The 27,578-nt window shown below is 35.6% G+C and overlaps 1 protein-coding gene across 6 annotated transcripts in view; it reads right to left on the bottom strand.

Annotated features, from left to right (window-relative positions):
• LOC101347558 (zinc transporter 6) overlaps positions 1-27,578 on the bottom strand; it is a 213,198-nt gene that overhangs the window by 88,029 nt on the left and 97,591 nt on the right. For 5 of the 6 annotated variants that reach the window (XM_023736249.1, XM_023736261.1, XM_023736257.1 and 2 more), the window contains 4 exons: positions 26,598-26,640; positions 24,959-25,038; positions 23,654-23,724; positions 20,475-20,515 (listed from right to left, as the gene is read on the bottom strand). In XM_023736249.1, the coding sequence (XP_023592017.1) occupies positions 20,475-20,515; positions 23,654-23,724; positions 24,959-25,038; positions 26,598-26,640 (235 nt within the window). Of the gene's footprint in view, positions 1-9,698; positions 12,414-20,474; positions 20,516-23,653; positions 23,725-24,958; positions 25,039-26,597; positions 26,641-27,578 lie in introns of those variants that run through there. The other variant, XM_023736272.1, reaches the window with a different exon arrangement.

Here is a 27,578-nt window from a genome sequence, read left to right on the forward strand (position 1 = left end):
TAAAAGGGTCAGTTGTATGGTATTTCCAGTAGGTAAATGTAGTAGTTAAGTTCCATAAGCACTATAACATCAAATGAGTAAGAAATAAGTACAAATTTAACCTCAGGGACACTAGATGTATAATGATGTAATTGGTGACACAATAAAAGAGATGGGAGAGGAAGGAGCAAAATAGGAATAGAGTGTTAGCATGTTAATGTTGTATGTTACTTGTTGTTTATATGTTAAACATTGGTATCAAGCTAAAATAAGTTGTTGTAAATTAAGTTGTTAAATGTAACTTTCATGGTTGGTGACTACTAAGAAAATACTTTTAAAATATACACAGAAGGGAAGAAGGAATAAAAAGATTCAACATAAAAAGCAACAAAACAGAAAAAATAACAAAAGTGTATGAATTGTGGGACAAAGAAAGTATAAGACACACAAAAAACAACTAGCAAAGTGAAAGAAGTAGGTCTTTCATTTTCAGTAATTTCCTTAATTGTAAATGGTTTTAACTCTCAAAAGGTAGAGAGTGGCAGAATGGATTTTTTTTTAAAAAGTGATCCATCCTTATGCTGTCTACAAGAGACATATCTTAGGCCGAAGCACACAAACAGACTGAAAGTGAAAGGATGGAAAATAATATTCCATACAACTAGTTACCAAAAGAGAGCATGAGTGTCCCTTCTGATATCAGACAAAATAGATTTTGAATCAAAATCTGTTATAAGAGATGAAGAATAACATTATATAATAATAAAAGGGTCAATCCATCCAGAAAACATATATATGTACCTAACATCAGTGAAACAAATACTGAGAGATCTGAAAAGAGTAGCAGACAACTGTACAGTTAGTCAAGGAAGAAATCAACAGATAAATAAAAAAATACCTAGAGTTAAATGAAAATGAACACACAACATACTAAAACTTATGAGATGCAGCATAGGTAGCCCTCAGAGAAGGCAATAACACCTACTTTTAAAATGAAGAAAGATTTCAAATAAATAGTCTAACTCCACAACTTGAGGAACTAGAGAAAGAGCAAACTAAATCTAAAGCTAGACTGACAAAGAAAAACAAAAAAAAAAATGTGCAAATAAACAAAATAAGAAATGAAAGTGGAGACATTACAACTGACCCAATAGAAGTAAAAAGGATCTTAATAGAATACTATGAAAAATTGTACACCAAAAAACTTGTTAACAGGGTGGGGAGGGAGGGGAAGAGGAAATCACTTACTAGAGAGTACACAAGTGTCAGCTTTGGTGAAGAGAAGGACAACACACAATATAGGGGAAGTCAGCACAACTAGACCAAAGCAAAAGAATACAGGTTCCCAGACACATCCAAACACATTGAGGGATTGAGTAGTTAGGGTGGGGAGCTGGAGACCATAGTCTCGGGGGACATATAGGTCAATTGGCATAGCATAGTTCATAAAGAAAATGTTCTACATCCCACTTTGGTGAGTAGCATCTGGGGTCTTAAACGCTTGTGAATGGCCATGTAAGATACATCTATTGGTCCCATCCCATCCAGAGCAAAGGAGAATGAAGAACACCAAAAACACAGGGAAAATATTAGTTCAAAGGACTAAGGAACCACATGAACCACAGATTCCACCAGCCTGAGACCAGAAGAACTAGATGGTGTCCAGCTACCACCAACGATCACTCTGAGAGGGATCACAGTAGAGAATCCCAGACAGAATGGGAGAAAAATGTAGAACAGAATTCAAATTCATGAAAAAAGACCAGACTTACCTGTCTCACAGAAACTGGAGGAACCCCTGAGATTATGGTCCCCAGACATTCTGCTAACCTGGAACTGAAATTCCTGAAGTCCACTTTTCAGACGTAGATTAGACAGGCCTATAAATGATCAATGGCTTTTATGAAAAACCAACAGCCGACATTATGCTCAATGGAGGAAGACTGAGGGCTTCCCCTTGAAAATGGGAACAAGGATGTCCACTCTCAGCACTTCCATTCAATATCGTATTGGAAGTCCTATGCAGAACAATAAATCAAGGAGAAGAAATAAAATTATACAAATCAGGAAGAGGTAAAACTGTATCTATTCACAGATGGCATAATCCTGTATATAGAAAATCCCAAAGAATCTGCAAAAAGCTTCTAGTGCTAATAGAGGAATTTAGCAAAGTTGCAGGGTATAAGTTCAACAAACAAAAACCAGTGGGGTTTTTATACACTAGCAATGAGAAATCAGAAAATGAGATTAAGAAAACAATTCAATTTATAATAGCATCTAAGAGAATAACATACTTAGGAATAAATTTAACTAAGGATGTGTAACACTTAGACACAATGAAAATTATAAAACTCTGCTGAAAGAGACTAAAGAAGGCCAAAATAGATGGAAAGATGTTCTGTGTTCATGGACTGGAAGACTTAATATTGTCAAGATGTCAATACTACCCAAAGCGATCTATATATTCAATGCAATCCTGATCAAAATTCCAACTGTATTTTAACAGAAATGGAAAAAACAATCCTCAACTTCATATGGAAAGGCAAGAGGCCCCAAATAGCCAAAGCAATTTTGAAGAACAAAGTAGTAGGCCTCACACTTCCTGACTTCAAAACATACTGCACAGCTACCGTAATCAAAACAGCCTGGTTCTGGTTTAATGATAGACACATAGACCAATGGAATAGAATGGATCAAGGACCTAAATGTTAAATCTAAAACCATAAACTTCTTGGAGGAAAATATTGGGACAAAGCTATGGAACCTATTTTTGTTTGTTTTTTAATTATAAATTATCAAATACAACAATGAATGCATGAGCAGCAGAAGACAAAATAGATAACTGGGAACTCATAAAAATCAACTATGTCTAACAAAAGAGTAAAAAGATACCTACAGACTGAAAACAATCTCTGTGAACCATATATCTGATGATGGTCTAATACACAACATATATATATATATATATATATATATATATATGACTTCTGCAATTTAACAAAGACGAATAATCCAATTAAAAAATGGGCAAAGGACATGGGTAGGCATTTCACCAAGGAGTATATTCAAATGGCCCACAAACACATGAAAGATGGAAATCCAAGCCACAATGAGGTACCACCTAACTCTCACTAGGATGGCTAAGATTTAAAAAGAAAAGGAAAATGACAAATGTTGGTGAGGATGTGGGGAAATTGGAACACTTATCCATTCCTGGTGGGAATACAAAATGCAAAATGATACAACCATTGTGAAAAACAGTATGGCAGTTCCTAAAAAAATTTTTTAAAAACTACCATATGATCTAGCAATTCCACTGCTAGGAATATACCAAAGGGACTTGAAAGCAGCGACACAAACAGACATATGTACACCAATGTCATGGCAGCACTATTCACAATAGCCGAAATGTGGAAAACAACCCAAATGCCAATCAACAGGTGAATGGACCAAAAAAAAAAAAAAAAGTGGTATATCCATACAATGGAGTACTACTTAGCCATAAAGAGAAATGAAGTCCTGATGTATGGCACTGCATGAACCTTAAAAACATTATGCTGAGTGAAACAAGTGAGTCACAAAAATACTGTGTAATCTCAAACGACAAGAATAAGCAAACATACAGAGACTGAACGTTTTCAATGTGTTATCAATATTACAGGCAAGAGGCAGTGAGAGAGGGGAAGCCATTGTTGGGAAAGTAGTGAGTTTCTGTTTATGGTGAAGGAAAATTCAGCACCAGTGAAGGGAAATGGTTGCACAAGATCAATATAGTTAATATCACTGAGCTATACAACCTGAAAAAGGTTGAATTCGAAAATGCTGTTATAGATATATCCCCAACACCTTCCCCTAAAAAAGCTACTGTTGATATTGCTTTTGCACAACCAAACCTCATGGGATTGGTGTTCCTGTTTCAAAGGTTTAGGATCATGGTTTCATGGGACATTCCAATCAATTGGTCTAATATTGATTTTAGTGCTTCAGTTCTATCTCCTAGTTCACTGTTTAATGCCTGGAATCTTAAAAGCTTTTGAGTGGCCATCCAAGGTACAATTGGTCTCTATTTGCCTGGAGCAGCAGAAGAAGAAAGAGGGCCAGGAATCGGAGGAGGAAGTAAAACGTGTGTCTATTTGCCTCCATGAACAACTGGCTCCTTTGCCATGACATCAGAACTGCATGGTGCCCGGCTCTTATTACTGAACATTTTGATTAAAAATTCTATAGAAGAATCCTGATTAGAAAGGGGGGAAAGTGAGGAATAGAACTTCAAATCAGCACAGAATCCAGGATTTCAAGAGCCATTGAGGCTGGGTGACCCCCCCCCAAAAAAAAAATTGCCCTCATGTAATCTGTAAATGTTAAAACAGAACAATCCCTTGAAGTGATTTTTAAGCCAAACAATAGTTTAATTAGAAAAGAATGTCTGCCATGTGTATTGTGTTCTTTTAAAGAATTATCTGTATGTGATCACACTGACAACAGCAACTTGGAAGGTTAGATGAGAAGCTTGGGGGCAGTGAGTTTGTGTTAATGATGGTGAAATAATTTGGAAAAGAATATCAAAAAAGGCGGCACAATTTGAGGAATGTAACCAGTTTCTCACATGTAGGAATTGAAGTGGTATGTTTTATTGTGTATATCTTCACAAAAATTTTTAAAATATAAAAAAGAAAATCTCATTACACTGTGATTTTTTCATATGTTCTGAGAAATGTTTTAAACATTTCTTTAGTGTGCTGCTAATGTCAAGGGCATCTATTTCTTTTACAAAACTTTTCTCCCCCTAGAACTTCTACTACAGTGCTCAGCAGGAAGTCATGCCTCAATTAGAAGTTGCTGTGCGTTGTTTATGGACGAACACAACAGACATTTACATGTCCCCCACAATTCCCTCTAAATGTAACATTGATGTGTCTCTGACAGCTGCTGAGTTGTTTTCTTTAGTATTTAGTTGACACAGAAAAATAAAAAAACTGTAACAATTTTTTAAAACCTGAATTGTTCAGGAAGAGAGCAATTCATTTCAATTTAACTTTATTGACATTGCTGTGTTTCAGCTCTACCATCCTGTTGTTTTATATTTGTCTCATCTGTTTTATTCCTTTGTTCCTCCTTCCTTGATTTCATTTGAGCCAACCAAGTAATTTTCAGTAATCCATTCTTCTCTAATGGCTTTTTAGGTATACTTCTTTTTCAGTGACTGTGCTAGAGATACAATATACACCCTTTTCACCATCTATCTTACTCAATACTATATCACTTTGTGTAAAATGTAATGAATAACCTTACTTCAGTATAATTCCATTTACTGTTCTCTTTAGCCTTTGAGATTTTTTCACCCTATATTTTACTTCTACGTCATAAATATCATAACTTCAAAAATTATTTTTGCTTTAAAACAGCCAGTAGATATTTAAGGAAATTAAGAAAAATTTCATTTGTATTTACTGACATGTTTATCCTTTCTAAAATTCTTAATTCCTTCCTGGATAAACAATTTTGAATTGAGGATTATCTTCCTTCAACCTAAATAATTTCTTAAAGCACTTCCTAGAATGCCAGTCTGCCAGCAATCAATCCTCTTAGTCTTCATTTATCTGAAAAGGTCTTTATTTTACCTCAATATTTTTGAAGGATATTTTCACTGGATATAGAATTTTAGGTTAAGTATTGTTATTGTTTAATTTTAGCACTTTGAAGATGTCATCCCATTCTTTCTAATGAGAGGCTAGTGGTCACTATAACTGAATTCTGTCTGTAACTTGATGTCTTTCAACAATTTTGGAAAAATTCAGGCATTATTGCCTCAAATAATTATTTTGCCCCATTCTCTCTCCTTCTGGTTTTAAAATTACAGCTACAATAGACTGATGTAGGTCTCAAACCTCCTGCTGTTTCTTTTCTTCTTCCTCTCTATGCTTCCGTTTAATAATCGCATTGACTTCTCTTCCCGTTCAGTCTTCCCAGTTTAGTGTTAAGTCCATCCAATGGATTTATTTCAAATTTTTCATTATAGATTTTACTTTTATTACTATTTTCCTTTTTTAAAAAATTTTTGTTCTAAAATATACATAAAATTTATTTTAATCAATTTTGAGTGTACAATTCAGTGGTTAACTATATTCACTGTTATATAACCATCAGTATTATTTCCAGATCTTTTTTTATCATCTCAAGCAGAAACTCTATACTCATTAAACAACTCCCCATTATCCTTTCCCCACAATCGCTATAAATTTGCCTACTCTAGATACCCTGTGTAAGTGAAATCATGTAATATTTGTCCTTTTGTCTCTGAGTTATTTCACTTAGCAATGTCTTCAAGATTCATCCATGTTGTAGCACGTATCAGAACTTTTTTATGACCACCTTTAGTTTATCCGTTCATCTACCGATGAACACTTATTTCCACCTTTTGGCTATTGTGAATAATGCTGCTATGAGCATTGGTGTACAAGTATCTGTTTGAGTCCTGCTTTCAATTCTTTTGAGTATGTAACCAAGAGTGGAATTGCTGGGCCTAAGTTAATTCTGGAGACCTGGCAGTGCAGTGGCTAAGCATTCAGCTGCTAAGCTGGCTAATCCACCAGCTGCTCCTTGGAAACTCTGTGGGGGCAGCTCTACTCTGTCCTATAGGGTTGCTGTGAGTCGAAACTGACTCAACGGCAATGGGTTTGGTTAAGGCAATTCTATTTTTAACTTTTTCAGGAACTACCTGTTTTCCACAGAACGGCACCATTTTACATTCCCACCAGCAAAGCATGAGTGTTCCAGTTTCTCCACATCTGCACCAACATTTATTATGACGTTGAGCATCTTTTCACGTACTTATTAGCCATTTGTATATCATTTGGAGAAATGTCTATTCAAGTCCTTTGACCATTTTTTGAGTTGTAAGAGTCCTTTTTAATATTTTGGATATTAATTGCTTGTGATATATGATTTCCAAATATTTTCTCCCATTTTATCTTTTCACTCTCTTGATAACATCCTTTGATGCATACATTTTGATAGTCTAATTTATCTATTTTTTTCTATCATTGTGCTTTTACTGTCATACCTAAGAATTCATTGCAACATCTAAGCTTCCCCTTATGTTTTCTTCCAAGAGATTTATAGTTTAACACTTAGATTTAGGTCTTTGATCCATTTTGAGTTGTTTTTTGTATATTGTGTAAGGTAAGGTTCCAATTTCATTCTTTTGCATGTGGATATCCAGTTTTCCTAGCACCATTTGTTGAAAAGACTGTCTTTCCCCATTTAATATTCTTGGCACCTTTGCTGAAAATCAATTGACCACGTATGTGAGCACCATTTGGTTTTTAGTTCTATTTCTCTGCTGAAAACATCCATCGGTTCACCCATTGTCTTCTTTCCTGTAAATTCTTTAACATATTTTAAAGCTGTTTTAAAATCTTTTTCTGCTAATTTCAACATCTGTGTCATCTGTGCATCTGCTTCCATATATTTTCTATTGATTATGGATCACATATTTCTTTGCAGGCTTATTTTTGTGTATTGGATTTTGTAGACGGTATGTTGTAAAGACTCTGGATTATTTTCTTTTAAAGAATGGTGTGTTTTGTTCTGGTTATCTGTTAAATCACTAACGGATAAACTTGATCCTGTGAAGGACTCATTTCAAGCTTTGTTACAATGAGTTTGTTTACATTTTGCTCTTAGTCCTAAAGCACAGTCCTTAGTCCTAAGGATGTTTTTCTTACTTCAAATGCTTGGCCCTTTTTGAATTTCAATGCATTACCCAAAGTGTTTACTAAGTCCCTTGTATTAGTTTCCTGAATCCCTGTGGTGCTGTGGTGCAAACAGCTAAGCACTTGGACACTAACTAAAACGTTGGTGGTTCAAATTCACCCAGAAGTGCCTCAGAAGAAATGCCTGTTGATCTACTTCCAAAAAATCACAGCCATTGAAAATCCTATATGCACTTCTACTGTGAAACACATGGGATTGTTATGAGTCAGAATCAACTTAATGTCAACTTGTTTAGTTTGGTTTTGGTTTCTATTAGTTTCTTAGGGCTGCCATAACATACGACCACAAATCAGGCTGCTTAGAACAACAGAAATTTAGTCTGTCACAGTTCCAGAAGTCAGAAGTCTGAAATCAAAATGTCGACAGGGCTGCGCTCCCTCTGAAGGCTCTAGAAGAGATTCCTTCTGTCTTAGTTACCCAGTGCTGATATAACAGAAATACAAGTGGATGGCTTTAACAAAGAGAAATTTATTTCCTCACAGTAAAGTAGGCTAAAAGTCTAAATTCAGGGCAATAGCTCCAAGGGAAGGCTTTCTCTGTCAGCCTTGTCACCAATGTTCCCCCGAACTAGGAGCTTCTCTGCACAGGGATCCCTGTCCAAAGGACGTGCTCTGCTCTCGGCACTGCTTTGTTGATGGTATGAGGTCCCCTTGTCTCTCTACTCACTTCTTTTATATCGCAAAAGATTAACTCAGGACACAACCCAATCTTGTAGATTGAGTCCTGCCTCACCAACACAACTGCTGCCCATCCTCCCTGATTAACATCACAGAGGCAGGATTTACAACATACAGGAAAATCACACAATACAGGGAATCATGGCGCAGCCAAACTGATACATACATCTTTGGGGGGACATAATTCAATCCATGACGACTTCCTTGCCTCTTCTAACGTCTCCAGGCATTCCTTGGTTTGAGACCAAACTCCAATCTCTGCCTCCACCCTCACAAGGCATTCTTCTTTGTATGTCTTCTCTCCTTTTCTCAGGACATTTGTCATTGGACTAGGGCCCACACTAATTCAGGATGTTCTCCTTTTGAGATCCTTAATTACATCTGCTAAAACCGTGTTTCCAAATAAATTCACATTCACAGGTTCTGCGTGGACACATCTTTTAGGGTGAGGCACCATTCAAACACTTTAACTTACTGAAATTTGAATTCTAAATAAAGTCTGTCTCTCCTCAAGACCTCTGCTTAGTTCATTAGACTAAGCTGCTTTCTGCTGAATTACGCTGAATATCACACTGCATTTGTGCAGTTCTGGAGTCCATCAAGGATTTGAAAGGAATCTGTAGGCAGATTTTTGAGACTTATTCCTCTGATGCTCTCTCCTTTCCAAAATTTCCTCCTAATTTCCAGCTGTCTGAAGCCCCAAGTGTCTCTTCAGCCCAATAAGACTGCCACATTCTGCTTGAATTCTATTCCCAAGTGCACTGTACGAACTGTAAATTACCCTCAGGGCAAAAATCAGTTAATGTGGATCTAATATACTTGCCTCCTTTCAAGGACTGGATTTTGTCCAGGTTCAGTCTACTTTTGGTTGCTCTCTGGTGCCTTCTAATAATTGATTTTTATATTTTGTCCAGAGTTTAGAATTGTTATTGGCAAGAGAATTAGTCTAATAAAAGCTACTCCTTCATTACCAGAATAGCAACCTCTGAAATTTCAAAAGATTTAATAAAATTATTAAAGGCAAAATAAAGTTTTTCATTTATTTCCAATCCATTAGGGGAAAAAAAAATTTTTTTATACAGCTTAACACTTTAATTCATTTCTTTCCAAGAAAAGTACAAAAGATCAAAATTGAGACAAGCATTTAAATGAAAATCCATTGATTCATAGTCCAAAAACAAACTGTAAACTGTTCATTCTACCAAAAGAATTGGTTTTTGTACAAAATATAAAGAATTTTACACTATAAACAAAGACTGCTGTATATTTACTTAAACTAGAATTCTAGTATCTGCTTTTATTCCAATTCTTCCCAAGCACAAAGCATATCTGTGTCAGAAATCTAATCACCTTAACGGGCAGACAGAATAAGCTTTTACTCATGAATATCTGGATTTGTATTTTTTCCCTTGGCCCAAACTTTGGTATATTAATAAGTTTTAATTTAGTTTACAAAACTCTGCCATATTAAAAATTAAGGGCACACTAATGCTTAATGTTTAACCATTATACTTCAGGAAGTAATATGACTCAGGGATTAATGGAAAATCTAAAAGGTCACAATGCAAATCTAATATTAAGTCACAAAACTTCAGCAATTTCTATCTTTATTGGAAAAGACCAAACCAATCCATCACCTCCTACTATATCTTTATTGGAAAAGACCAAACCAATCCATCACCTCCTACTATATCATCATTTTATATTCATGGCCTTTCTATCAAAGAAACACAATTTAAAATAAAACTTGGTCATGGTAAGTCATAGAAAATAGTTCTCTAGCACTAAATGCAACTTCCAACTTGATCAAAACTGCTATACATGGATGGATATTCAAACAGTAATGTAATTTTCTGATTCAATGATTATGACAATATTAACTTGACTTTTAACATTTGAAATCTGTCAATCTAAAAATGTTTCAAATAAAAAGTGATCTACATTAAATTATTGCAGATAGAATTATGATACTTTTAAAGATTATATTTTAAAAGCTGATCTGAAAGCACAGTCGTTTAATATAGTTAGCCAGTTTTTCAAGTATCAATAATGTTAATCCCTTTCTAAATGAAATTATGAGCTTTACTGAAAATGCTTTAATTTGGGATTTTCTCAGTTCTTGCCATAATGTATACTTATTTCCACCTTTCATTTTTAATATTTTATAAATGATATCTTAATGTTTGAGACTTTAAAAAGATATTAATATAAAATATGCATTAGCTCTGGCTTTAAAATTTTTTAATTTATCTTAACTGTCATTTTAATTATCTAGGAAGTTTTAAAGTCATGATGAGAAGAGGTATGATTTAAGTTACAGCTGCAAACAGTGCATTATCATAAAAAAGCATACATCTTCTCTATTTAGATAAATCTTTAACAAGAACAAGAATAAAATGAACAAAAATTATGTCTTCATAAAATTCTTGTGTAGTAGGGGCAAGTTCTTGATTTTAACATACTGTGGCAATATCAAAGGTGTTTTCCTAAATGAAAATTCTTACTACTATAAAAACATTTTTTTTCCATCCATGACATTTTCATAACATCATTTAAGCACCAAAGAAAAATTGTGTAAACAAACTTTTAACCAGTAAACTAAGGGCAATTATTCATTTGCCTTTATTACAATATTTAAAAGGCCATGATATAAGTGTCTAATTCCTACAGAGACATTTTTATAATAAAAATCCAAGCGTATTTATACAAACAAGAAACAGAATGACTGTACATTTTGGGGGAACAAAGAGCAGGCTGACAAACTAGAACTTTTGAGTTAATAAAGTGAGGAAAGAAACCTATAAAATGTATGCATTGTTTAAAAATTCAGTAACTTTTTAAAGTTTTATTGAAGCGATAAATAACTATTAAGAATGAAAGACAGTAGTTCCACTGGCTTATAATTATACCTGTAAACAGTAAGAAATGAGCAATAAATTAGAAATGTCTTAGCTCCCAGTATTTCCCTTCGCTTGCACTAGAACTACTTTTAGAATTGCTAAATTTGTTCTTTTAAGTTAAGAATAATTCTAGCAGAAAATAAATTCCATCAGGGATAAGTTAACAGTCTACAATAGATTTTTGGTAAATAAAAGAAACAATACTGCAGGTTACATGAAGATTGGTCTGTATATTGTACAGCAGAGCAACTTAAACCTTCAACTCTTCTCCTTCTCTATTTTACCAGATTTGCTTTGTTGCTATCATATTGTTTTCTAAATTATTTGGAAGCAAGGTAATAGAAAAACAAATTAAAAACAACACAATTATTTAGTGTGTATATATTTAAGAAGAAAAAACCCTTAAAATACTTCTTTCTACATGACATAGGAAAAAGTTTCATTTGGCACAATGAATTTGTAAAAGGGGAAGAACAAAACTTCTAGTGCTTGGCATTCCAATCATCCATCCACAGTTAAGACAACAGTAGGAAAGAAAAATAGGAAAAATATGACTATATTAAGACGTCAGAAGAAAAATGAACAAAAGATTCTTGTGTCTTCTACCATTCACTGTCTCTAGAATACTTTCATCTGCAACACAATATACAAATTATTTACATTACAATTATATTGGTAGAGAAGAACATAATCAGTTTTTCTTGTGCTCTTACAGAACCAATTGGGATAACCATGACCATCAAGGCAAGAAGGCCTTAAACAACAAAATATTCCATTTGCATTGTATACTTTATTTAAATTTGCTTTCTGGTTCTTCAAGTTTAGTGCACAAATAATTTTAAGACTGATAAGTCCTGTAAACTTAGGCTGATTTTCTGTAGCTGGTAACTAACTCCTCACTGAAGATCGTGTGTTTCTTGGTAACTAAACTGTTCTACAGGTTTACATAGGTATTTCCTTAAACGGTGGTATCTCCAAAATCCTTGTTCCAACGTATGTATGCTTCTAAGGTTTGAGGGCTCACGCTGCGTTTTATCTTTTTCAAGGATTCGGTGAAATCAGACAATCGAATATTTCTCATCTAGATTAATAAAAAACACGACAATACAAATTATGAACACTTACTCAATGAGGTAATCCAACAATGATTAAAGTAATTATGTTGTTCTTTTTTGATGTAATATACATAGATGTACTCTTAATTAGAGAATTGTGACAACCATTTTACTATATTTTATATATTATCAGACATTAGGCAAGTTCGCTATATAGGAAAACATTACCAAAAAAGCTGTACTACTATACTTTCATTACTTGTGTTTGGATTAATGTGGTTTTATTTCTTGATATTTCAAATTGGCTTTTGAAAATGTAGATTAAAACATGGTCAACTTAATAAATACTTATATTTACCTAAGAATTTTTAAAAAGCAAAATGGAGTTTGGCACAAACTGACCTGTATTAAAAACTGTCACTAGTATTATGTGGTTAGGGTTCAAAACTTCAGAAACTAGTATTTATCTATATATTCCTTATCACTCTCATAAAACCCAATCTATTGTGTCCTCTGATAACTCCATGAATGCCCCTTAAAAAAATCGCCTACACTTGTAACATAAACTAATCTGAAAAATACTAGCTAAAAAGAACAATGTATAGTTACTACACTGTCACCATATGAGGCCCACCTGTTTCTTATTTAACTATAAAACATACATCGGCTCTTCTAAAGTCCAAGGTGAAGAAGAGTAATGAATGTAATTAGGGTATTACCCATGATATTCGTGAATAAACTTTGTTTTAGAAATTAAGGTTTTAAAAGCTTTTGATGAAACTGTAATTTAGGTATACAGTTTGGTATGTGTGTGGATATATGAAATTTATATATATTTATATATATAGAGATATATGATATTTCAAAGTCCAAAGGACATGCTTCACTCCAAGCACTTCTTTCTTAGTGGTATGAGGTCCCTTTCCTCTTTGCTCAATTATCTCTTTTATACCTCAAAAGGGATTAACTCAACATACAACTTAATCCTGTTGATTGAGTCCTGCCTCATTAACATAATTGCCTCTAATCTTGCCTCATTAACATCGTAGAGGTAGGATTTACAATGCATAGGAAAATCACATCAGATCATAAAATGGTGGACAACTACACAATACTGGGAATCATAGCCTAGCCAAGGTGACACATACTACAATTCAATCCATGACAGCTTTTGAGACCCTGAAGCAGAGGACCCAGCTAAGCTGTGCCAAGATTCCTGACTCACAGAAACTGTGAGATAATAAATGTAGGGGAGATTTTTTTAATTGTGGTAAAGATATATATAACAAAACATTTTCCATTTCAACGTTTTTCACATGTGCAATTCAGTGACATTAATTACATTCATCAAGTGCAACCATCACCACTAACCATTTCCAAAATTTTCCACTACCTTTAACAGAAACTCAGTGACGTTTAAGTGAAGACTCCCCCATTATCCCTCCCTCCCACCTCTGGTAACGACTAATAAACTTTGGTCTCTATACATTTGCCAAGTATAGATATTTCATATAAGTGGGATCATAAAATATTTGTCCTTTTGTGTCTGACTTATTTCACTCAACATACTATTTCCAAGGTTCATCCCTGTTGTAGCAAGCATGTTATCAGGACTTCATTTCTCTTTAAGGCTGAGTAATATTCCACTGTATGTACATACCACATTTTGTTTATCCATTCATCTGTTGATGGACATTTAGGTTGTTTCCACCTTTTGGTTATGAACGATAGTATACAAGTAACTGCAACCTGGCTTTCGATTCTTTTGGGTATATACCTAGGAGTGGAAGTGTTGGGTCATATCATAATCCTATGTTTAGCTTTTCGAGGAACCACCAAACTTACCCAGAGGGGATACAACATTTTACACTCCAACCAGCAATAACGTCTGTTGTTTTTAATCTGTTAATTTTGGGATAATCTGTTATGCAGTAATAGATAACTAATACAACAGAATTACCTTGTTTTAAAGCCATGAGTCCACAATGGTTCTTAAAAAAAGGATACGGACTTAAAATTTCTTTATTTTAAGTAAACAGAAATTATCTTTAGGCTGACTTTATTCATTGAAGAAAAATGTTGTTCAATTTTAATTGTGTGTATATTCTCAGGATGGGTAAAATATACTTATACACACAAGGCTAACAGAGCCACCAGCAAAGGGAAACAGGTTTCTTTTCTCATAAAGTAATGATGGGCAGATTCCAAAGAACTTCCAATATTCCCTAACCAACCACCCATTTGCTTCTGTAAAACTATTATAAGATCTATAATTCCATTTATAGGTACAAATGGATATATAATTCCATTTATCAGGCCCTCCTAATTGATCCTCCTAGGAAAAGCCATGACCTTGGACTTTGAGACAGAGTAGAATACTTGAACACCTGGAGCTGAGTGGATTTTGTCTTTTAAATAGACTAGGAATTTGCAAACTACTTCTTGCTGAAATTCATTTGCCACTTGGTGGTTTTATCTCATGTAGCTGATTATTGCCTTGAATAATTCACCTTATTCCGTATGGTCTTCCCAAGGGAAAAACACAGAGGCCCCAAAATGGGACACAAATGAATCTTTCTTCAACTTTAAATCTAGGAGGCCAAAGTACATGAGTTATCAAGTTTATCTGCCCTGATCCAAAGTGAGAGAATGTTGTGTGCAGAGAAATAACCCACTGCCATCAAGTCGATTCTGACTCATAGTGACCCTACAGGACATAGTAGAACTGCCCCAAAGGAATTCCTAAGCTGTAATCTTTACGGAAGCAGACTGCCACATCTTTCTCCTACAGAGCAGCTGGTGGCGCAGTGGTTAAGCTCTTGGTTGCTGACCAAAAAGTCAGTGAAAGAGAAATAAGTCATGTACAATGCTTACTATCTCATACACTAATTTAATACTAGGTTTATTCTATGAGTATAAGAACATCTAAAAAATATTTATGGGATTTTGTTGATAAATTTTAGTAAAGTTGTGTGCTGTGTAACATCCTGTCCAGCAACAGACAACATACAGGTCTGTAGTCCTATAATATTAACACAAAGTTCAGAAATCCCGATCAGAGAACTATTACCATCAAGTGTATCATGGCTTTTAAACACAGCAGAACCAGCGCTGGTGACAGCAGCAGTGTCACAAAGTAGTGTGTGTGTGTTAATTCAAAATTTTTATATAATAGGTTCTTAAGTATAAGCAGTCCATAAATCAGACTTTCATACCTCAGGGACCGCCTGTATAAGATATGGTGTTCGAACCTGGGGACAGCCTGTATATAATAGCCTGTATATAATACAGTGTTCACACAATGTCCAATTCACATAATGCCCAACATCACAGAACATATCATGGATGTTAAGCAATGTATGACTGTACTGAAAACACACAAGACACTTCAGAGAAACAAAACTACATAGTACCTGTGTGTGTATATATACATATACAAATATATATATACAAACAGAATTAGAATAATGTGAAATTAAAACTGAAGATAAGAATCAGATAAAAGAGAACTACAACTTATACTTTAAACATGAATTTTAAAAGTAATGGTAGCTAAGCACCAAAGTTGCTCAGTGCCATCGAATCGTTTGATTCACAGCAACCCCATGTACAAAAGAACGAAACACTGCCCAGTCCTTTGCCATCCTCACAATCACTGCTATGCTTGAGCCCACTGTTGAAGCCACCATGTCAATCCATCTCATTGAGGATCTTCCTCTTTTTCACTAATCCTCTACTTTACCAAGCATGATGTCCTTGTCCAGGAGACTGGTCCATCCCGATAACATGTCCAAAGTATGTGAGATGAAGTCTCGCCCTCCTTGCTTCCAGGGAGAACTCTGGCTGTACTTCTTCCAAGATAAATTTGTTTGTTCTTCTGGCAGTCCATGGTATATTCAATATTCTTCACCAACACCACAATTCAAAGGTGTCAACTCTTCTTTGGTCTTCCTTAATTCACTTGCCAGCTTTTGCACACATATGAGGCAACTGAAAATACCATGGCTTGGGTCAGGTGCACCTTAGTCCCCAAAGTGACATCTTTGCTTTTTAACACTTTAAAGACATCTTTTGCAGCAGATCTGCTCAATGCAATACGTCCTCTGATTTCTTGACTGTCGCTTCAATGGGCATTGATTGTGAATCCAAGTAAAATGAAATCCTTGACAACTTCAATCTTTCTTCCATTTATCATGTTACTTACTGGTTCAGTTGTGAGGATTTCTGTTTTCTTTACGTTGAGGTATAATCCATATTGAAGGCTGTAGTCTTTACCTTCATCAGTAAGTGCTTCAAGTCCTCTTCACTTTCAGCAAGGAAGGTTGTGTCATCTGCATATCACAGGCTGTTAAGGAGTCTCCTCCAATCCTGATGCCATGTTCTTCTACATACAGTCTAGCTTCTTGGATTATTTGCTCAGCATACAAATTGAATAAATATGGTGAAAGGAGATAACCCTGACGCACACCTTTCCTGACTTTAAACCAGGCAGTATCCCCTTGTTCTGTGTGCACAACTGCCTCTTGGTCTATGTACAGGTTCTGCATGAGCACAATTAAGTGTTCTGGAATTCCCATTCTTCACAATGTTATTCATAATTTCTTATGATGCACACAGTCAAATGACATTGTATAGTCAATAAAACACATGGAAACATCTTTCTGGTTTTCTCTGCTTTTAGCCAAGATCCACCTGCCATCAGCAATGATATCCCTCGTTCCATGACTTCTTCTGAATCCAACTGGAACTTCCGCAGTTCCCCGTCGATGTACGCTGCAACCACTATTGAATGATCTTCAGCAAAATTTTACTTGTGTATGATATTAATGATACTGTTGGATAATTTCCTCATTATGTCGGATCACCGTTCTTTGGAATGGGCACAAATATGGATCTCTTCCAGCCGGTTATCCAGGTGGCTGTCTTACAAATTTCTTGGCATAACAAGTGAGTGCTTCCAGCATTGCATCCATTTGTTGAAACATCTCAACTGCTATTCCATCAATTCCTGGAGTCTTGTTTTTCACCAATGCCTTTAGTACAGCTTGGTCTTCCTTCCTTCAATACCATCGGTTCTTGAGCATATGCTACCTCCTGAAATGGTTGAATGTTGACTAATTCTTTTTGGAAAAGTGACTCTGTATATTCCTTTCACCTTCTTTTGACGCTTCCTGTGTGGTTCAGTATTCTGCCCGTAGAATCCCTCAATATTGCAACTTCAGGCTTAAATTTTTTCTTCAGTTCTTTCAGCTTGAGAAATGTCAAGTGTGTTCTTCCCTTTTGGTTTTCTAACTCCAGGTCTTTGCACATTTCATTATAATACTTTGCCTTCTCAAGCCACCCTTTGAAATCTTCTGTTCAGCTATTTTACTTCATCATTTCTTCTGTTCACTTTAGCCACTCTACGCTCAAAAGCAAGTTTCAGAGTCTTTCCTGATACCCATTTTGGTCTGTCAATTTGTTGTACTGCAGTGGCTTGTGTGTTGCTGTGATGATGTATGTCACCAGTATTTCAAATACCAGCAGGGTCAACCATGGTGGATAGGTTTCGGCGGAGCTTCCAGACTAAGACAGACTAGGATGAAGGACCTGGCAGTCTACTTCTGAAAAAAAAATTGGCCAGTGAAAACCTTATGAATAGCAGCAAAACACTGGTATAGTGCTGGAAGATGAGCCCCTCAGGTTGGAAGGCACCCAAAATACGACTGGGAAAATGCAACCTCCTCAAAGTAGAGTCAACATTAATGGATGGAGTAAGGCTTTTTGAGGCCTTCATTTGATGAGGTGGCACAACTCAATATGAGAAGAAACAGCTGCAAACATCCATTAATAATCAGAACATGGAATGTACGAAGTATGACTAGGAAAACTGGAAGTTGTCAAAATGAAATGGAACACGTAAAGATCAATATATCCTAGGCATTAGTGAGCTGAAATGGACTGATACTGGCCATTTTGAATTGGATAATCATATGGTCTCCTATGCCAGGAGTGACAAATTGAAGAGGAATGCTATCATATTCATTGTCAAAAAGAACATTTCAAGATCTATCCTGAAGTACAATGCTGTCAGTGATAGGATAATAACCATACGTCTACAACGAAGACCAGTTAATACAACTATTATTCAAATTTATACACCAACTACTAATGTTAAAGACGAAGAAATTAAAGATTTTTACCAACTTCTGCAGTCTGAAATTGATCAAACAGGCAATCAAGATGTATTGATAATTACTGGTGATGGGAATGCAAAAGCTGAAAACAAAGAAGGATCAGTAGATGCAAAATATGGCCTTGGTGATAGAAACAATGCTGGAGATGGCATGACAGAATTTTACAAGACTTCTTTATTGCAAATAGTTTTTTCAACAACATAAACGGCAACTATACACATGGACCTTGCCAGATGGAATACACAAGAATCAAATCAACTACAACTGTGGAAAGAGACAACGGAGAAGCTCAATATCATCAGTCAGAACAAGGCCAGGGGCTGACTGCAGAACAGACCATGACTGCTCATATGCAAGTTGAAGCCGAAGAAAATTAGAGGAAGTCCACAAGAATCAAAATACAACCTTGACTATATCCCACCTGAATTTAGAGACCACCTCAAGAATAGATTTGATGCCCTGAACACTGATCAAAGACCAGACGAGTTATGAAATGACATCAAGTACATCATACATGAAGAAATCAAGAGGTCATTAAAAAGACAGGAAAGAAAGAAAAGACCAAACAAGCACCTACATATAAGAATCAAATTCTCTATTCCTAAGTCTCATTCACATCATGCACACTCTAGGTAAACTACACTATTAAAATTGGAGGGAGGTTACAAGAAACATGAGGGCTTTTTGAGTAATGTAGTTGTTAACCAAAATGCACAAGATGCTTGAATCAGAAAACCACAAGTTTACTCTGATGCCTGAAGATATAAGACTGCCACTTTGTATCTGAACCTACCCATTCTATACGCTACCAGTCACTGTCTCCTGAATAGCTGTTATAACTTGGCCAGTAAAAAACACGTCTGGCAGATAAGTTACAAATATAATTGAAGCCTGATTTCTTCAAAAGTTTGCTCACATATTTTGCTTATAATTGTTTTCAAAAGAAATGTTTCAAAATCTCTTACGAGGATCTTCCATATTAAGATAATGTAATAAATTACAATGGTAAGTGTGTTACTTGTATAAAGAGGAAAAAAATAAACACTATTGAAAAAGTAACAAAATAAAGCATAATGGGGTTAACCTGTGTTCAGTTAAGGACTAACTCAGCCAGCCCAGGTTGTTTATGCCTTGTACCCTTCAAAGAAATGTATGGCCCTTGACTGGTTTCTAGGAGATAACCTCTAAGCTCTTAGCATATCCTGCCTGATAAGAATAGCTTTGCTTATGTGGGGCCTTGTGCCATGCCAGGTAGTTTACGCTAACAATGTGATTTATGGTGGTGGCCTTGGGCTACATGTTATCAGTTTAACTTCATGCAGGTGCTCCATGCCTGTGTGACTGACCTCCAATAAAAACCCAGGATACCAAGTCTCGGGTTAGCTTCCTTGGTTAGCATTACTTTGTCTATGTTGTCACATACTGTTACTGGGAAAACTAAGCGCTGTCCATACAACTCAACCAGGAGAGAACTAGAGGCTTGCGCCTGGCATCCCCTGGACTCTGCTCTATGCTCCTTCTTCTTTGCTGATTTAATCGCTACCCTTTTTGCTGTAATAAACCTAACTGTGAGTATATTAGCTTTTCTGAGTTCTGTTGAGTCCTTGTAGAGACCCCTGACATTTACTTTCATAATGTATAAAATTCTTAAGTTTCTGATAATTTTCTTTTATTTAGTAATTTACATAATGTGATGATAGAAAATGACTTAATGACTACGTAAAATATTTTCTGTCCATTACCAAAGAACATAAGAGACTATAATTTTATACATTTCCATATTTTGAATGAAGTAAAGTTGTTTCTAGTTTCTAATCAAATAATAAACTGGAAGAATCTAGACAAAAGATAAAACACTTCTGTAATATAGAGGACCAAAACTAAGAAAAGATCATTGTAAAATTGTAATACCTCACTGGCAGACATATTCTTCACCTGTTCCGGCTTCAGTTCTGTAAAATATAGAAATCAGGTACTTTTTTAAAAAATGATTTTGAAGTTTTTTGTCAAAGAGCAAAACCAAGTACAGTAATCTAAAAGTAAATAATATAAATTATATAAATCATTATATGAAAATCATTTTGATAAAACCATTATATTAAAAGAAACCACACATTAATATTAAGAGCACACACAATTGTAAATATTTAGAATAACATTCCTTGTTATTAGTAACTGGGAGGCATTCAAATTCTTTGCATCTTGCTTGAGTATAATAAGAGTTTACAAATTTAAGAGTGAGATGAAAAGAATGCAAACTGTTCTTTACAAAAGGCATTATTTTTTAAACCAACAACTTTTGTCTGCTTCAAAATAATAGCTAAAATGTTCTTTAAAAAAAACTATTTATACATTAGCTACTATTTCTGTGTTCACTATCTGAACAAGATTTCATGCCTCTGGTAGCAAGGAGGGTTGACTAAAATGCTTTATTCATAGTTTCAAAAATCTGTTCTCAAGGTTGCATTTATTACTCTCCAAAGCAATAGCTCTTAATCACTACCCTACTTTGTTTCACTGTGGGAGGTGTGTTGGAAGTAATTTTTAACAACTAAAACACAAAGTGTGTATATAATGTAGACTTGTAACATGAATTACAGTACAAACTATGATACCATCTTTCTCATTCGACTGCATTCAGCTATAGTTTCTTTAGTGAGAGAGTGAGGAAAAAATTATAATTAGTTTTCTGGAGGTTGCATGCTCCATGTTCTATTTTATCATCACTACCAGTAATATGCGTACATACTTGTGGAGAAATGGGTTCCTTTATGTAGCCTTTTGTCTAGGTTCTTTGGAAAAACAGATTGGGAGCTATCCCCACGGAGTTACTTTTGCCCTAGTTCTTTGGGCAGGGGGTAAGGCTCCCATGTTGTTTTCTACCCCAGAGGGTTTATTACTTTTGCCTAGGGGATTTCCTGGGTTGCTTGACATTTCCTGGGTAAGCTGTAAACAACTTGATGATTTGATACTTTTCTCCAGCCCTGGAACACATTCTGCCCTCTGACTGGTCTATTTTACGTACCCTGCAAGGGACTGGTCAATTTACTATGCAAATAGTGGCTTGAAAATCCACCCAATAGGACTGAGTGACTTGCGGTTCACTGACAGGACTGGCAGGTTTGTGGTCCTGCTGGGATGGCCATGCCTTAAAACTGACAAGGAGTTTGCTTTATATAAGCAGTCAACCCCACAGAGATTTTTATAAGCACTGAGAGAAAAGAAGCAGAGAGAGAGGAAGTGGGAAACCTCCTAAAAGAGCTGTAATATGGGTCAAGGACTGTAACACTGAAGCAGTGAGAGACCTGGAATGGACCCTCTGGCAGAGCTGGGGGTGACAGCAGAAAGCTGCTAGGAGGACAGCAGCTGAACAAGCTGTTACACTGGCTATGAGCTCGGTCAGTTAACAGCAGAAATACCAGCAGTGAAGAGGCCAAAGGCAGAGGGGCCTGCGCAGCTGAGAGGGGCCCGTGCACCGGCAGGAGAAGGGCCTGCCTACTAGCACGGCTGAGAAACAGGCCTACTAGCATGGCTGAAAAATGCCTGAGAGAGCTGTCTTGGTTGGAAGCTGTTCTGTACCGAAGAAGGGAGGGATATGCTCTTCACCTTAGGTGAGCCTTCCAAACCTCACCTATGTGCTTCCTGAACCTGATCCAGAGTTGTTCCTGTTACTTCCCAGTTGATCCTGATTCCAAGTTGTAGCCTATTACTTCTCTAATAAACCCTATAACTGTACGTATGGTCTTTGAGTTGTGTGTGGCTACTGCAATGAATTATCAAACCCAACAGAGAAGTAGAGAATGCTGTGGGAGGGACAGTTAGTGTTAGAAATGCTGAAGAAGTTGGAGAGTGGAGGTATGTCTGACCTCCACCTCAGAGGAACCAGCTTTGTGTTAATTCTGATTCTCATCCCTCATGGATTTAGGCGATTCCTGACACTACAACTCAATACCTTCTCAGGAATTATTATCATCTATTCATTCCTCATGCTGATGGTAGAAAAGTAGCTGAGAAAATCTACTCTAAGATGATGTCGACATTTAATCTAACCTAATATGGAGCCCTAGTGGCGTAGTGGTTAACAGCTCTGCAGCTAACCAGCTGCTAATTAAAAGGTCGGCAATTCAAATCAACCAGCCACTCCTTGGAAACCCCATGGGGCAGTTCTACTCTGTCCTATAGGGTCGCTATAAGTTGGAAGCAACTTGATGGCACCTAACAAGAAGAACTTAAAAATAATCAATCATGGTATTTCAGGATCAACGAATTACCTTCAATCAAAGCATAGCAATGAAGGATATATTCTCCTGCAATTCCTTGAAAGATAACATACAATATTAAAAGAAAAAAATTTATAAGTTCCCTTGGACATATTTAATTTCAAGTCAAATTAGAATACTGAAATGAAGACAGTCAGAAAACAGATAAGAACATTTCCCTTTATAATTATTTTCTGCTTATTTAAAAAAGAGTTTTCTCCTCCTTTGAGTTTTCTGCTGCTTACCTATTATCAAGTAGAACTCTGTTGCACAGAACAGGGGTCATGAGCCACCAGCTCATGGCCTGGTCTTATACAGTCTGCAAGCTAAGAATGGTTTTTACATTTTTAAAGGGTTGTGATGAAGAAAAAGGAAAGAGAGGAAAGCGAGGGAGGAGGAGGGGAGAAGTAGCAGCAGCAGAAACCATGTGGCCCAGAAAAAGTTTGCTGGCCCCTCGTATAGAAACTAGGATCCCTCGCGGCACAGTGGTTAAGGCACTCAGCTGCTTAACCAAAAGGTCAGTGGTTCAAACCCACCAGCCGCTTTCAGGAGAAAGATGTAGCAGTCTGCTTCCAGAAAGATTTACAGCTTTGGAAACCCTATAGGGCAGTTCTACTCTGTCCAACAGGGTCACTATGAGTCAGAATCGACTCAATGGCCAACGGGTTTGTTTTTTTCTGGTTAGTATAGAAACTACTTTGTACCAGGTTTTCCAGTGATACAGCTTGACTGCTTTCCTACTACTAATAAAAAAGATCTCTCAGTAGGGATTTAAATGTCTAAAGTACTGTAATAAATAGTTGTAAATATTTCAAGCTCTTGTACACCTACCTCGGATAGGCCCCAGTGCTGCATCTTTTGCCAAAGCTGTGAGATCACTTCCTGAGTATCCATCAGTCATTCTAGGAAAGGGAAGGAAGAAATAGCAAATTATTTTCATCTTTGCAGATTTAAAATCTCCATGTAGGAAGAGAAAAATTAGTTTGCGTTTGTCAGCAAGCAAACAGCTTGCTGTAAGTTTGATTTTAAGGGCAAAGAAAAGGCCCACTTGCCAAAAACAGAAGAGACCACTGCTGGCTCTTTATAATGCCTCCAATTTTCATCATTAAAACCATTCCTTTAGGGATACTGTCTCCAGAAGGCTCTGTTAAATTGTAAACATGTCGCCTGGAAAGGTAACATCTATAAGCCATTGGTAACATGCTGCTGCATAACCACAATTATTTCTCTATAAATTAATTAGTTTTCATACTGGCAAAGAGCACTGCCTTGGCTGAATAAGGGCCAAACAAGGTAGATTTCTTCAGATGTAGGACAGAATGAAGGAAGGGTCTAGGGTGTAAGATATTGGCAAAAAGAGGTGCATCTGAATAGAATGCCACAGTGGAGAGTCCTGGACAGCCAACAGATTATCAAAAGGAACTAAGAACCAGGGAGGCAAAGGAGAAGAGGGAAATAAAACATGAAAAGAAGCATTTATTCATCATGTGTCATGTTCAACAACTACACAGATCAAACATTACTAGCAGAATTCTTCCTTGGAATGACACAGAGCAACCTCAATTTTTCCAAGTAATTTGTTCTTTTCTCACAGATATCTGAGAACTCAGGGTTCTTACTAAAATTATTAGCTACTCACATATTTCATAAATATTTTAAATTACGAGCTTCTTCAATGACTAAAATTCAAGAGTGCATCTCCTATGTTCAGTCGGTTTCTACTTAAGTACATTGCTAATAAAAAAAAGTATAAAATGTATTAGTTAAAAATTATGCACAATACAAAAGAATGTTTATATGAAAACATATGCATTGTTGTGAGAAGATAAGAGCTGTTTTAAATTTTAAAAACCACTTATAAGTTTTAATAAATTTACAAAAAAAATTACAGTATCATCTCTAGATATTTAGGTCATATCTTAAGGAAGACCTAGAAATTGAAATATAGATACCATGTATATACGAATAAGAGGTAAAAAAGAAAATAAATGTGCTGGAAGATGAGACAACAATAACAAATAAATTTATTACTTTCTAATAAATTACTCACTTTATACTTCAGCTTACTTTAAAAAAAAAAAAAAAAAGGAAGAAGAATTCTTTACCAAAAAAAAGGCTGTAAGATAAATTACTCACCTAGCAAGTTGTGCTAGTTCTTTTTGGGTCAATGGGCTTCCTTGTTTACATAACAGATTTTTAAGTAAAAGTAGTCTTGTCTGAAAAGAAATATCAAAGAATTATCAGTCCTAAGAATTAGCTTAATAATAAATATATCAAAAAAAAAATCTTTCTATAAAAAGTCATCATTGCTTTTCAGCAAGTATCAATGACTGGGCATTTAAAAAGCTCAAAGCTGAAGAGGCCTGGAAAAAGGACAATTGGGTTGGGTGTTATGGGAAATTCAAAGGTAAATGACATACTTTCTGCCCTGTTAGGGTTTCCAACTCAATGTGCCCACCAACACCAAGTAAGAAGTAGGACTATCATGTGTCTTGTTTACTAACAAAAGTTGTCAACCAATTACACAAACTGGCTTTAAAAACTAAAAAGCTTACAAGAAAAGTGAAGAAAACTAACCACTAGTAAAGTTGTTTTGTTCCTTCTTCCTAGGCTATTGGTGCTGTTAATGATTGATATTTATATTAAACTAACAAGTACAGGGATAAATAGTAATTTGAATGTTTTATATATATATTCATTCATTTTGCACAATCATGAAACTTATTTATTGAAGTTGATACAGCTTAATGGATTTTGGAATCAAGTTCAAATTCTCACTGTCACTTACTAGCTGAATGATCTTACACACATCATTCTACCTTTTCGAGCCTCAGCTCCTCTGTTTGTTAAATGGGGTTAAAAAATACCCGTATTTTGAAAGTTCCTGAGAGCATTAAGCAAGATAAACTAAGTAAAGTGCTATGGAAGTGGCTACTGTTATTATCAAGGATGTCGATCCAAGTTTGATAACACTTTTTTAAAAAGTTTTATAGAGATATGAATTCATATGCCATGAAATTCACCCACTGTAAGTGCATAATTCAATGACTTTTAATAAATTTACAGAATTGTGCAACCATTACCATCTAGTATTAAAATATTTCTATTACCCGAAAAGTTCACCCATTCCTGTTTGCAGTTAATTGCCCTTCCAATAATATACAATCCTAGGAAACCACTGCTCTACTTTATAATTTGCCCTTTCTGGACACTTCATATAAATGTAATCATATGATATGTAACCTTCTGCATCTGGCTTCTTTCACTTAGTGTAATATTTTGGGGGTTCATCTATGTTAAAGCATGTATAAGTAGCTCATTCCTTTTCATTACTAAATAGTATTCCATTAAACACAGTGGCTGCAACAATGGGCTTAAACATAACAATGATTGTGAGGATGGGGCAGGACCGGGCAGTGTTTCCTTCTGTTGTACACAGGGCCACTATGAGTCAGAATCAATGTGATGGCACCTAACAACATTTGTTTATCCATTCACCAATTGATGAACATTTTAGATTGTTTCCAATTTTGAGCTATTATTAATAATGCTGTTATGAAATTTCTTATACATGTCTTTTTGTGGACATATGTTTTCATTTCCCTTGGGTAGATTCTTAGGAGTGAAACTGCTGTGTAAGTTTATTTTTATCTTTTTAAGAAACTGTCAAACTGTCTTCTAAAGTGGCTACACCATGGATTGGAAGATTTAATTGTCAAGATGGTATTTCTTGTTTCTGCTTAAAAAAAAAAAAAAATCTAACAAAGGTACATACCTCCTCATTTGGTAAAGACACATATACCCGTTTGATGAAACGTCTAAAAAAAACAGATTCAAGGAGTTTAAGAAATACAATTTTGCATTTAAAGGTAACTAACTCAGCTCAAGTAGCAGATGACAAGAAACAGGCTTTAAGCAAAAAATATTTTAGCAGTACTCTTTTAAAAACTTGCCTAGTTAATGGTTTTTGTTGTTTCTAGGTCTGAACTCTTTTTTTTTTTTTATTGTAAAATCTAGTTAATGTTTAAAAATACTTAATAGTGTCAGAATTAATCACTTGTGTGTATGTGTTTTTAATAGGAAGAACACTTTAAAACAAAATTTCTGATATAAAATGTAGAATAAAAAGACCTCTGTTGTCTTGTATCTGAAAACAACCAAAAACAACAAGGAGAACAGAAATGTAACCTTCATCATCAACCAGTTAGGTAACATTTACAGCTCAGAACTAAAATATATGAAGAAGGACTACTTAGGGCAGTGAAAATTATCCCAGTAAAGGAATATACACACAAGGTCTGCCACTATAGATCGCAGGCATAGCTGGCAGTGCTCAGAGTTTTCCAAAGGAGACAGAGACAACATATCCTGAAGAGTAAAAAAAAGCAACATTCCCCACATTTAAACAAGCATGGGAGGCCTGGCTCTTCTGGTAATAGCATAGGAATGGCAAGAAAGGCTAGACTGAACAAAGAAACTCAAAAAAAGTCATCATTGTAAGAAGGCATCTATCAGTCTGGCAAGATGTCAAGTGGTCCTGCAGTAACCAGTTTATCTTAGCTGAAGAAGATACACATATACCCTTTCTTATCAGACAGGGTTTCACTATGAGTCAGGGAGGCTGCCTATTAGTCCAAGGTAGACACGGGACACTGTAACTCAAGATATCTGCTCAGTATCTTACTTTTCTACCCCTTCCAAAAATAGATTTTCCAAGAAAATTCCCATTATTCAAATACAAAAAATAAGTAAAAAA

The sequence above is a fragment of the Trichechus manatus genome, unplaced genomic scaffold, assembly GCF_000243295.1.
Source record: "Trichechus manatus latirostris isolate Lorelei unplaced genomic scaffold, TriManLat1.0 scaffold00005, whole genome shotgun sequence".
Taxonomy (NCBI): domain Eukaryota; kingdom Metazoa; phylum Chordata; class Mammalia; order Sirenia; family Trichechidae; genus Trichechus; species Trichechus manatus.